Source organism: Mytilus trossulus, chromosome 3 (genome assembly GCF_036588685.1).
Source record: "Mytilus trossulus isolate FHL-02 chromosome 3, PNRI_Mtr1.1.1.hap1, whole genome shotgun sequence".
In the NCBI taxonomy this organism is placed as follows: Eukaryota; Metazoa; Mollusca; class Bivalvia; order Mytilida; family Mytilidae; genus Mytilus; species Mytilus trossulus.
In genome coordinates, this window is record NC_086375.1 from 80,008,930 (window position 1) to 80,023,697 (window position 14,768).

A 14,768-nucleotide genomic window follows, 5' to 3' on the forward strand; every position below is an offset into this window, starting at 1 on the left:
GGTGTTAATGAAATTGACAATTTCGTGAAAAGAAGGAGGCACTCGAAGGGGATTTTAGTTAAGAAAAGAAGAAAATTTATCTTTTGATCATTAGAGAAACAGATTATTACATAGTAGCGCGGGGACTATCGGATTGATCCAATCTCGTAGTTAAATTAAAAAATTTAAAGTCCTCGCCGAGGCCCGGACTTTCAAACTGTTAATTTAACTATCTCGATTGGATAAATCCGATAGTCCACTTGTTTCAATTTAATAATATATATTTATGCACCTTAAAACTGGAGTATACTAATATCTTATGTATTACATTGCATTTGATAAAAACAATTTATCAGAAAAGTCATGTTGTCATATATGGAATACATTTTCACTGTTTCTTTCTTTTATGTACTTATTCATTTCATTGTGATAAAGATCAATAATTTTATTAAAAACTTGACATGATTTACATTGTCACGGTTGTATTGCATAATTACTCCGTAAAAGTTTATTTCTAAAATAATTTTTCAAAAGTATTGAATGAAATGTAAAAACACCAAAATTGACGGGAAACAAAACTTTTTTTACAAAAGTACCTGTCAATTCCTTTCGGATAGCCAGCATTGTTTTTTAAAAGGTAATCCACGGCATTATAATGTCCCTGACATGCAGCTAAATGCAATGCACTCCTGTTGTCGTAATCAGTATCGTACATATCAATGTATCTTTGATTAGCGAATCTAAAATAAATAAAATCTAAAATTTATAAAAACAAACGAATGGTCAAGTTAATAGATATAAACAATTTACAAAAGTTTTATGCAAATTGAGAAAAATATTTTTGAGTTCATGTCCGACATGTTGCCGACGGACGAACAGACAACGGTTTACCATAATACGTAACGTATGAGTTCCGATTATCGGGTTGTCTGTATGTTGATAAAGACAATATGTAGGCTTTTGATCTCGTTCGGTGCGCTCACTAGCCAAAAAAGCTTCATAATGTGACTAGCAGCTAATATTTTACAATATCAATATCCAGATAACCTGATAATCGATTTATCTGGCAGTGTTTTGCGTCTTTGAGAGTTTTTTTTTATTATTTTCATCAGCAGCCGGAAGATGAATTGATAAATTCGGGTCAAACTTATCAACGTCAGTTCAAACATGATCATGTCCGGGTCAAAAATATTAAGGTCGGGTCAACATATTTGACATCAAAAAGCCGTGATATGTAATTGAATTATATTGGTTGCAATGAATTACATTGATTTCCTACTGAAATAAAAACCGATAATTTCACATATGAAATAAACGTGGTTATTCCACTCCTCTAACGTTATACAACAATAGGCGTTGTCAAGATGTCAATTACGGCGGATCAAAACAAATTGAGAATGCAAAGAGAAAGATATTTCGTTATAGTGCCTTACATTTTTCTACTTTAATTTCAAAAAAAAAAATCAATTTATTGAAGAGAATAACTTTTCAAAGAATCAAATATCGAAATAAAGGCAACAGAAGTATACCGCTTTTCGAAATTCATAAATCGATTGAGAAAAGAAACATATCCGGGTTAAAAACCCTGAGGGAAACACATCAAATATAAGAGAACTACGACACAACGAAAACACAAAACTAAAATGTAACACACACAGAAACGAACTATCATACCACATCTCCTTTTTATGCCCTACCTACGATAGTAGAGGGGCATTATGTTTTCTGGTCTGTGCGTCCGTTCGTCCGTCCGCTCGTTCGTCCATCCGTCCGTTCGTTCGTCCATCTGTCCCGCTTCAGGTTAAAGTTTTTGGTCAAGGTAGCTTTTGATGAAGTTGAAGTCCAATCGACTTCAAACTTGGTACACATGTTCCCTATGATGTGATCTTTCTTATTTTAATGCCAAATTAGAGATTTTACCCCAAATTCACGGTCCACTGAACATAGAAAATGATAGTGCGAGTGGGGCATTCGTGTACTGAGGACACATTCTTGTTTATATATAATATTGCAATGGTCATTTTCTTCTGATTTGTTACAGGGCATTTTAAAACAAGAATGTGTCCATAGTACACGGATGCCCCACTCGCACTATCATTTTCTATTTTCATAGGACCGTGAAAATGGGGTCAAAACTTTAATTTGGCATTAAAATTAGAAAGATCATATCATAGGGAACATGTGTACTAAGTTTCAAGATGATGTAAATTTTACTTCATGAAAAACTACCTTGACCAAAAACTTTAACCTGAACTTTGCACTATCATTTTCTATGTTCAGTGGACCATGAAATTGGGGTAAAAACTATAATTTGGCATGAACATTAGAAATATCATATCATGGGGAACATGTGTACTAAGTTTCAAGTTGATTGGACTTCAACTTTTTCAAAAACTACCTTGACCAAAATCTTTAACCTGAAACGAACGGGCGCACAGACGGACGAACGAACGAACGGAGGCACAGTCAAGAAAACATAATGCCCCTCTAATATCGTAGGAGGTGGGGCATAAAACAAATGGTGAGGCTAAACAAACCTCGCAAAATATTTTTTACTCGTGACCGAACAACACTTATAATTAACTCATACGCTACGTTTATTTGTAAATCAATGTGTTGTTGGGGTCACTCGTTGAATATTTTCTTCATTTTAATTCTTCAAATAGTTATTCTCTAATTATTAGTAGCTGAGTAGATTGGGACGATATATAAAATGGTTAAAGTGGTCATTAGAGGGCAATTACTATAATAAGGAGCCGACTGACTTATTTGTAGACCTTATCTATCTGATTATTTTTTGTAGATAAAGTTTTGATATTACAAAATGAACAAAGTAGATGTGCGATACATATAGGTTATAAAAAAGCTATCAGATGCGATACATATAGGTTATAAAAAAGCTATCAGACATTTTATCAGCCCTAGGTCATAATATAATCCGGAGAGCCGATAAGCTTGAGGGATGATTTTGACCATATGCTGATAAGGGGTTTAAATTTGAAAAAAATATATCTTATGTTCTTTTTCTCATATACTCCAACAGAAGATATACAACTGACAACAAATATTTTTTTAAACTTTGAAACTGCATTTATTGTAGTATTTGTTTTGCAATTTGTCATAATATATTTTCCTGATTACTAATGCTCTTTTTTTAATTTTTTTCCCCCACTAAAAACGTGCCATTGAGGTGTATAATAAAAATCGAAAGCAGTTGATATAAACCGGAAAAAGTTGATATAAACCGGGTACAGTTGATAACAAAAGTCATATCACACGGTTTATGCAATTCTTCAAATTCAATGAATAAATATAAGAACAAATTAGTTTTTATTAAGGTATACACTTATGCTATTATATTCTTTAAGTATATGCTACACATAATTAAGGCAGATCCCTAATTAAACACAAACCATATCTAAATAGAGGCAAAAGTAGCATACCACTGTTCAAAAATCATAAATCGATTGAAAGAAAACGAATCCAGGTAACAAACTAAAACCGAGAAAACACATAAGAGGAACACAACGGAATAAAAAAAACAATGCAGTGCAACAAAAACGAATACCAACTATAAAAGTTTTGATTAGTTTACAGGCGACTATACAACTTGCCAAACTTTAAATCGACCAAGTTTAAAATTAAAGAAAAGTGAATAAAGCTTTCAAGCACTATCACTGATCTGACATCAAAATTAACATTTCTATATTAACACTTATGAAGATATTGTTTAGGACCTTAAGTGTCCTTCCCGACTTTGAACAAGCACGCTAATATCAAAGTATTGGTAAAGAAATAAAAACCCGGTATATTTCGAAAAAAAAGGAATTGCCATCACTTGTTCAGGCATATTGTGACCATTTGACGCTTTTTGTCTCTTGTTTTTCATATCGTGACTTAAACTGAATACTTGTGTTCAATACCGCTCCGGGGAGAAAATTTCAGTTACTACAAAATTATAATACTGAGAAATTTCAGATCGATTAAATTGTACTTGATCGGACATGTATTGTCTGTCTTCAGATCTTGATTTTATTTTTTATTAAAATTAGTGTATATTTATGAACTTCGTTCGCATCTCGTTCCATTTTTTCATCTTATGGAATGAAACTGCAGAAAAATGAATTTGTATCGTACTTCACACATTTAGTTTTTCATTGTAAATCATTGACACGAAATAGTTTTTCTAGGAAAATAATAAACTCCATTTACACGAAAATATTTCATATTTTTTTGTAAATCATAAATGCCAAAACAAAAGAAATTGACGTTTTCAGGAACTAGTTCAACCCGCTTCATTTTCCTTATCAATATATAGTATATGCCATATTTTTATGAGTACCATCACTTAATTCAAATGTTGATGCAATATCTTTGATTGCTTTTGTTTCATTGTTTACAATCAATACACACTTTTCCAATTGGAACGTTATTTGAAGACATAGATACCCACTAGTATATTGGTAATTGTGTTTCTTTGATTGCTCATTGACGTAGAAACAACACTTTCTTATCTTATTCTTGCATCAAAATAATTATATAGTTTACCTTTTCAACGATTTAACGTCGCCTTGGGAAGCAGCTTTAAGTAATCTATAAATCAGCACCTCATAATACTCATCATAGGTAAGTCGAGGCTAAAACAAACAACGAACAATAACGTATTGAACGATGATTTAGCTGACATTTGTTTTTAAGTATTGAATCACATTATAAAACATGCGGAAAATTCACTTTTCTAATTCTTTTCTGATGGTCTAATGAGTTATATCACTGAATAGGGAGTTTTATACAAAAAAGCAACCGCATATTATACACGAAGATTCAGGAGAGTCAACTACAGAATAAAAGAAAATGTACAAATATACTTCAATGAATCACAAACCGTCAGATGGTCTACGTAGTAAGTCTAACTGCTGGTCGATTTATTCCCAACAACTGTCATGTAAGAACATTTATTCTAACAATCAAGTCGAAACGATATAGGGTAGCATTGACATCACTTGTAATTAAAGAAAGCGATTTGGTTTTCCTTAAAATTAATTAGTCACAAACATGTAACACTTCGCAATAACTGCATACCTAATCTAGTTGACTTATCGTAAACTTAAACCGACTTGATTATATAAAAACTATAAATATGCAAAATACATAACTTCTAAATCAATAAAACATGACCAGTGACTGGGACATATGAAATATTTTTTTCGTTAAACAATCAACACTTTTTTTTAATATACTGCTGATATTTACCCAAAGGAACTCATTTTAAACAAATCAAATTTAAACATTAGTAATTGTCCTTTCCTAGATATAAATATTTCTGTTTTACACGGAAAACTCCACACTTCAATGAACGATAAAAGGGACGAGTTTTCGTTCCGTATTGTCCATTTTCCCCTTTGTGGATGGGGATATTGCTTTGGCATCATCTTTCAGTATTGATAGATTTTATGCTCGTGTCTGTTTTGACGGGTTTTTTTATCGTAAAGAACGTATTCTATGTATCACTTGTAAATTATTAAGCCAGGAATATCGATACCACAAATTACTTAAAACCGTTACTTAATTCTTCAATAGATATAAATATTTGGTTTGGAATTTGCTTTGGCATCATCTTTCAGTATTGATAGATTTTATGCTCGTGTCTGTTTTGACGGTTTTTTTTATCGTAAAGAACGTATTCTATGTATCACTTGTAAATTATTAAGCCAGGAATATCGATACCACAAATTACTTAAAACCGTTACTTAATTCTTCAATAGATATAAATATTTGGTTTGGAATTTGATGGTACTTATAGAAACCTTATTTCAAACGGGATAATACATCATATGTCTATGGAAATGTTGTTCACCGTGCCCGAAAATTTAGAAACGATCCTGGTAAACTTACGATCCTTTGAATAAACTTATTCTAAAAGGTCATCAAATCAACATGGTAATTAAATAATTGAATATAGTTTTTATTGTTATTACTATTGATTTTGTTGTCAGTATATTAAGTACAAACTTAATGTTATTGTTTTATACATATACATATTCATAGATCCACAAGTTATCGATACCCGTATCTTGGTATTGCACAAAGTCATGTTTTTTTTCTGATTGCATATGACGTCTTTACACTTAATCCATTGGATGTTGGATGTATACTGATTGATTATTTAGTCTTACATGAGCGAAATTGTTTTATTAGTTGTGAGTGGTATTGCACTAGCTGTCAGTAACTGCGAGTACTCTCAGATCATTGCTTTATGTCTTTTTGTTGTTGGGATATACAAGTACCTGGCCACGTCCACTTTGTTGTTAGGTGTATTACTATTTGTATGCATCTGATAAGTTTAGCCTTTTTCAACTGTCTTTTTATAGCTCATTCGTATTGTACTGTAACATCACTGTCCCAGGTAAGGGGAGGGTTGGGGTCCCGCTAATATGTTTAACCCCTCGACATTTTAAATGTATGTGCCTGTCCCAAGTCAGGAGCCTTTAATTCAGTGGTTGTCGCTTGTTGATGCGTTACATGTTTGTTTTTCTTTCATTTTCGTACATAATTTAGGCCATTAGTTATCTCGTTCAAATTATTTTACATATATTATTTTGGGGCCTTGTATATCCGACTATGCGGTATAGATTTTGCTCATTGTTGAAGGTCGTAAGGTTATCAATAGTTGTTAATATTTGTGTCATTACGTCTCTTGTGGAGAGTTGTCTACCATTTGTACCAAATTTTATCAATATAAAATTACACCACATCTTCTTTTTTTGTATTGAAGAGCATTAAATATTGATGTTTATACAGACTTTCGTGCAGTGAGCTATTTACTTGAATTTATGAAGATGGACAAAAATTGTTCAAATTAAGAATGACTACGAAAATGTTTCATTAATGTTTATTAAATACTCATTGCAGTAATGCTTCGACAGTCGGAAACCAGGTTGAAATAGAACAAAAGAATCGAAGCTCTTTATTTGAGAAGGCGATACACGTGTTCTGTATTGTTTACTATAGTTACAAAATTTTTAAAAGTTGATAGAAACAAACAAAATTGCAATATTCTTCTCAATTACGAGGTGTTTTATTTTAAAAACACCATTTGCATAAGTTTTCAATTTATCTAGTTCATAGTTAAGCAGAACAATTAGATATCAAGTCGACGACATTGTATCTTTCAAGTTGGGTGACAAAAATGCATAACCTCCGATTTTTTGGAAAAAAATACCAAAGACGGAAAACATATCAATCTATAAGTTCAGTAATTTTCGTGTCTGCCCTTCCATTATGTGCTTGAGGAAAAATATCCAAAAAATGGGAAACAATTGTATCGAAAAGAGAAAATCGAGTGCACCTTTTTATGTTAGGGCGTGTTTGAGTTGGGTATTTTGTCTTGATATCGTACAAAGTAAGAATATTTCATACATCGTCTCGCTTCAGATTCTATCATTTTTATATATTAAAGCTACAGGTTGATGTTATAACACAAAAAAAATCACGGTACTAAAAGATAAAATATATGGGTCAAGTGAAATACCTATCTAATGAGTCACAAAAACAGAGAAGGTGTGTTCGAATAGCTATTTTTTTTACTGAAAGTACTTGACGACAGTCTTTCAAGTTGGATGATGAAAATGCATATCTTCGAAAAATTCTAATTTTTTGTATGTGATAACTAGAGTTTATAGTCTTCATAAACTAAAAAAATCTAATCTGCCCTTCCACGAAATATTTAATTAGATTTTTTTTAGATGTTTATGAACTTTCGAAAATTCCACATGACAACCGAACAGACAATAGTTTTAAGCTGAATCAATGCAGACAAGATTATTAACTGATGCTCATTAGCTAGTTCATACATTTGTCTTTAAAAATACAACTGACATATAAGGATCATAATGGTGCAATGTGGATAAATTTATCGGTTTCCAAGAGAAAAATTGGAAGCGCGTCATCCCTACAATGGCTTCCGTTTCTACGATTGTGAAAATGAACTGGCGTAGTGGGTAGATAATTTTGACGAAGTAGGTTCCTGACTGTCGACACTTACACTATTTAAAACATGCCTTTCTAAAAGTATCGCCTAAGTTCATGAATTACATATTCTTTCCCAAATTAAGTGTCCAATTGCTTCACGCCAAACTTAACTTAATGCATTTATCTATTATTTTTAGATTCTTTTTTGGTTATTAGCTTTTCACGTCTTTCAACATTTGTACATATTTTACTAATTATATTAACGTTGAATGTTTCTGTCCTCGCAGTCATATATAAGACATCTACTAATAAAACAAATGAATTTTGTGTTTCGAGCACATATTTATTACACCGATTATTTAGTAAAATTTTATGATCGAGATTTAGGTAACCACAATAGGCACTTCTTACGCATAAAATGACAAAATTATATTTTCCTATTTTGTTTCAGTAATATCCTGCTTATATTTATATTTCCTTTTTTGTGCTTTTTTGTTATGTATTTGATTGTTTTTTGTGCGGATTGAGATTATGACACGGTGATGATGGCTGTATCCCTATTTTGACAATTTTATCTATTATGTCTGTTTTGTTCACGCATCGCTATAAATATTACGGAATTTGATGCAACTGTCATACAAGTGAGAGGTTTAGCGCTTTTAAACCTGGTTCGATCAACCGTTTTCTACATTTGAGAATACCTGTACCATGTCATTTATACGTCAGTTGTTGTCCATTCGTTTGATTTTGTCAATGTCATAAGGGACTTTCCGTTTTGAATTTTTCTCGGAGTTCAGTATTTTTGTTGTTTTACTTTTTCTCAATTTTATCCTATATCACATCAACGAATTAGAATACCTTCTGTTATGTTTTTTATATTGAAATGAGAAAGACGACTGGTTCCCTAGTTGAGAAGAGGATGTTAGTCATTCCAGGGTACTCGATCTTGTATTAGGTGAAACTAAATGTATACGTATATGATGACGATAATTTTTTTCATGTTCCATTGTTTTATCCGTATTCTTTCAACTTATTTTTTTTTAAAGCTCTTGTCATCTTTTCTTTTGAAGCAGATTTGCTCTATTTTTCATACATTCTTTATTCAAAGTGAACCATTTTCCTAGACACTGTCATTAAACTATGTGACGAAATGAATTAGGGTGTAGAAATTTGGATCTTACAATGTTGTAATGAAATGTGTATACAAATCTAATATTAAGTTTCCGTAGGTACGTCTACAATAAGCAAAATCATAACTACTAGAATACAGTAGGTTTTGATACACCGCTTGCAGTATAACTATTTTTTTTTCAACTAAAGAGAAAAAAACACTTCTGGCAATGTGCATTCGAATGTCACATTTGAATTTTTATATTAAGTTCGCGTGTGTGTTTTGTTTTTTCTTCATATATGTAGGAAATAATTTATACAATTGATTTAAAGACTGAAAGAAATGTATTTGTCATTTTAGTTTGTCTTGCACTTTTTTGTTTTGGCAAAAGTATTGGAATAATTAAATAGTTATCATAATACCTGTACTATTTCATGTGTAGAAAATATATACACCACAAATACAGTACCTACAAAAGACATTTTATCATTATTCAAATAAGATTCGTAGGCTTTTCGTAGACTAAAAAACTAGCTATTTATTTTACAAGAAATGCTGGATAATATTATGTTAATATGTGTAGCTAAAAAAATAATTCTGAACACATTTACAAGTTTATTGAATGGATGAAAAATTGTCACTATTCGACCACTAAAAATGTGAAAATACAGACAGCAAAGTATTAGTTGTTGGTGTCAAATGTCGGAATGTACTTAGGTTTATTTGTAGCAACTCTAAAGTATTAGTTGTTGGTGTCAAATGTCGGAATGTACTTAGGTTTATTTGTAGCAACTCTAATGTACTGAATAATATTTACACATACAACAATTAACATTTAGAAAACTGGTCAAATAGAAACAAGAGTAGACACGCTGAATGATTTCTTCTTTGATAACCATTGGTATTATGTTGATAGTCATAAACATAAACTTTACTACAACTATCACATAACCACAACATGATCCATGAAAATGAGGTCAAGGTCAGAAAAACCAAAACGAGTCATACATATTCACCTCACTATTATTCAATGCACTAAATATAGTTGACCTATAGCTATTGCTCATAGTTTATGAAATATAGATTTAACAAAGAAAACAAATTATTGAAAGTTGAACCACGAAAATGAGGTCAAGGTCAGGTGAAATATTCCAGGCAGATATGTACATCTTACAATTTATCTACGCATTAAATAATATAGACGACCTTTTCATTGTCGAATTTAAGAAACAAATTAAACCATGAAGATTAAAAATTGACCAATAGACCAACAAATGGAGGTCAAGGAAAGACGATATCCGCCTGACAGACATATACAGCTTACAATCATTCCATACAACACATATATTTGACCTTTTGCCTAAAGTTTAAAATTAAAAAACAAAAAATACAAAACTTAACACTGAGCACGGAACCGTGAAAATGAGGTCAAGGTCAAATAATACCTGCGAGATTGAAATGCACATCAGCAATTATTTCTATACACTAAATCTATTCTTCACCTATTGCATATAGTGTTAGAAAAAAACTCATAAACTTAACCTTTACCACTTAACCATGAAAATGAGACCAAAGTGAGATGACACTTGCACGTTGGACATGTACATCTTGTAATCATCCAATACACCAAATACAGGAGGATATCGTATAAGAAAAAACAGACCAGTATAAAGCATCAAGGGCTTCCACCTTCTAAAATATAAAGGTTTTTAGAATCTAGTTATAGCCAAAACCGCCGCCGGATCAATATCCCTATGTCGAGCTTACTGCGACAAAAGTAACAGCCTCGACAAATGGAGTATATTTATATAGTTACTTACCTAGAATTACAGAAACCACTAAAACTGTAGTACCGATTTTAACTGGTATAGAATACACATCATATTCCAAAGTAGTGACAATGACTATAAAACAGAATAAAGCATATTTATATATTTTAACACGCATTATATATGTTTTTAATTATCATCTTAGGACTATAATTAAATGATTATACTAAATTGTATTCTCTTTTTTGTATTGTATCTTAAGCAGAAATATATTAACAAGCATATGAGGCATAGTACACAGGAACGAAAAGCTGCACAAGAAGAGAAAAAAAATCATTGCAACAGCGTCTGCCAAAGGTTTGATACGATATTCTAGAGATTGCGTTTCCTATCATGATTATCTTGATATAGGTTGTTCCTTAACAGAAAGCTATTTAACCAAGGATTTCAAGTGGTGAAGTTAAAGTCCTTCATTAGACACCTCAATTTAGATGACCATTATGGAATATCTTTTTCACAGACTGATTACGGCGGATATGTTACAATCGCCTTATCATAATTCATTCCTTTGTTCCTTAAAAGGGACATAATCAAATACAACTTCTCATCGAATTTGTGTTAATATGGGTGCTACATTTGAAGCAGTATTCTGCTATGAATAGACAACGGAAACGGGGGGGGGGGGGGGAGGGGGGGATAAAAAGACCACCATCACCAATTATTCTGGACTCATCGAAATCACCTATATATATATGGTTTGGTTCGCGTTGCTCAGTGTTGAGATTTTGATATTGTGTTTTATAGATCTGCTTTTTTTTATCATTAATTCTCATTTGCTTTACTCATATGTTTGAATTTCCATTTAGGATCATCCGCCTTTTATTTAGTTTGTTCTTAACCTAAACAACGTTCTCAAAATTTATTCAGATTTTACATAATCCACAACTGTGCACTTTTGTTGCGGAAAATCCAATGTTCAACGATTTCGTTTCCCGCATGCTTTGAATAACTTTTTCCATCGACACTTTAAATTGAAAATTATGTCATATTGCCACCTCTGTATTACATTGTGAGTTATTTGTCCTTATCTAAAGTGTATTAAAACACACCAGCATTAAATGACAGAAAAGTAGATACAATTATCTATACATATTTTAGATTATAGATATCCTTCAGCAGGATGTTGAGTGATTTATTATTTTTTACATTTTGAAGGATATCTTTTCACACGCAACACTGTGTCGATTGCATACAAAAACTGTATATTTCGTTATTTTGTTTTAATATATTAATTTCAAGAGCATCGTTAAAACTATTAAAGCTTACAGATTTTTTTATTTCATTAATAACACAGAGATTATCTTCAGATTAGTAGTCAGTACTGGAAATGATTAATTACAAAATTAAAAAACATTTTTTACATTATTTTTAATTATAAGTGACTGGGGAATAGACATATTGTCACTTATTTCTTAAACCGGCCAATAGCAATAACACACGTGTCAAAGAGAAGCACCTGTTTTACTTGTCTGTACCAAGTAAGAAATATGACAGTTGTAACCCATTCGTTTGATGTGTTTGAGGTTTTGATTTAAACATTTGATTCGGGATTTTCCGTTTTGAATTTTCTTCAGAGATCAGTATTCTTTTGTGATTTTACTTTTTACTATGCGTTCGTCCCTCGTCCATACATAATGTGTTGACTTATTAAACGTCTATATCATATACTCTCATGTAGGGTATTTTGAAAATAAAATAACAATAAATTAATGTACTCATTACTTTATAGTCATGGTCTTTATAAGTTCAGTATCACACAGCGTATATGGCTAGGGTAGTGTATTGTAGATATACCAGTGTTACAAAAAAAACAATTTTGTAAGTCTTCGATTGACAGTGTTTAAATTAATAGTTTCATCAAATTTTTTTATGTCATACTCACTAAAACTTGCAAATAGCAACGCAAAAAGTATCAGAAACGGTATCAGCTGATATTTGTAAGGCCTCAAAACTCCGCCCCGTATAAAAATGACTGAAATAAAAAAAAACACAATACGATATTTTTACGAATCTGACAGTTGTATCAAAAAGAATAATTACTGTTTACAAGTTCTTGTCCCATCTCATACAGTTAAAACAAAAGAACATATATTGTATTTTTAGAACAAATTGCAAATTAAATCATATTTTTCTGATCTTTTATCATTTTGATATTATGAATACAAATTTCTCTTCTCTAATAGAGATTGAAAATCTGATGAATGAAATATAATATGTGCTATTATGTTACCTATCAAAAGTATTGGACAAACCACAAATCCTGCTACAATGACTGGTAAAACAGAAGTTCTTAAACTCGTTTGACCGACTTTCGCTGAAAATAAAAACGTTTGTTTTATATTTGAATAGTATATGCAATGTTAACATGAAACTATATTGTACATTGTAATTGGCAAATTCCGCATAGTTAAATTACATTCCAGACATGTCAGAAATGAAATAAAAATTACACATAAAAATTGTGTGCGTCCTAAGAGTTTTCTGCATGATCCTTCACTAAAACCGCTCATACGTAAATAATTTACAGAAGTGAATGTGCGAGTACTTACAAGGACGAGGATTGTAATGATAAAACGGACCAATAACGAGTAGCTGAATGCTGAATGAGGACATATTTGCCTGAGGGACCTAGAATCCTACTTTCCAGATGATAATACCAACCAGCTTCGATTTCGACCTAGTGCTGAACAATGAAATTAACTCTTTACAATGTAGGTGCGTCAGCAGCGCCTTCCTAGAGTAACAAAATGTTTGAGAATCAACGATTCGAAAGTACAGTATTTGTTTACAGATATATCAAAAATGATCAAAATGTATCTTTGAGTTGGTTAATATTGAAAAATTGCAATTGTTTCTACATAATAAACTTTTTTGTACTTTTACACTAGAACATGCCTGAGTTGAAGAAAAATATATAAATCAAACAATGATACGGTCCATAAAAAAACCCACTAACAATTGGCACTAATATGTTATTAATGCTGTTATGTTCGATTGATATTAAAGCATTTCTAACATTACTAAGTTAATGCATACATGGAAGTAAAAGAATTATATAATAGTTCTTGAAAAACTGGTCATTATCGTGATATATGGACTGCCCACAGGACAGTGATATTGACTAAGATAGTGATAATGTGACTGAGCCGAAGGCGAGGTCATTATCGCTGTCGCGGTCAATATTACTTTCCTACCGGCAGTCCATGTATCACGATAATGACCAGATTTCAAGAACTATTATGTTCATTTTTTTGAACAACCATGTTTTGGAAAATTCACATAATTTCAATATGCCTTTAGGTGTAATACCACCAAATCATGGTACATCACATCCGGTTGCATACGAAAGTAGGTCTAAAAAAATATTCCCTTGAATTTGACCGTTGTAGATCATTAATCCTACATTTTATTGCAGTAAAACTATTTCTGTGTCATAAACATATGTCTTGGGTATTTCAAAACACCATTATTTTTTATTTGTGATTTCTATAGAAAATTTTGTAATCTTAAGGTTACATGGTGACTAAACCTTGTACACAGATAGAATAAGGGGAGAAATTTGATTGATTAACTTCCAATGATGGTTATTTTCTTATATGCAATGAAATGTTATGTGAAACTTTTTCTATAGAATTGGACAGGATAAAATTTTACTCATGCCAAGTATTTCTTTATTTAAAAAACAAAGATAAATTCTGCACAATTTTTTGAAAAGTGAAAATTTAACCAAGACAAATAGGGGAAAATCAATGGTGGTATTACACCTAAAGCAAACTCGCTTAGTTTTATTATTTTTATTGCAAAGAGTGAAGACCGTTCGTAGTAAAACTTTTTAGTGCAATTTTCACTTTATAAATACTTAATCAAGTTTTCTAAAT

At 31.5% G+C, this 14,768-nt stretch overlaps 1 protein-coding gene across 1 annotated transcript in view; it reads right to left on the reverse strand.

Annotated features, from left to right (window-relative positions):
* Nucleotides 1-14,768, reverse strand: part of LOC134712570 (alpha-latrocrustotoxin-Lt1a-like) — an 83,648-nt gene that overhangs the window by 46,074 nt on the left and 22,806 nt on the right. The window contains exons 7-12 of the mRNA XM_063574269.1: nt 13,121-13,204; nt 12,773-12,862; nt 10,882-10,965; nt 9,484-9,530; nt 4,528-4,616; nt 576-719 (exon numbers count right to left, since the gene is read on the reverse strand). Coding sequence (XP_063430339.1) covers nt 576-719; nt 4,528-4,616; nt 9,484-9,530; nt 10,882-10,965; nt 12,773-12,862; nt 13,121-13,204 — 538 coding nt within the window. The remainder of the gene's footprint in view (nt 1-575; nt 720-4,527; nt 4,617-9,483; nt 9,531-10,881; nt 10,966-12,772; nt 12,863-13,120; nt 13,205-14,768) is intronic.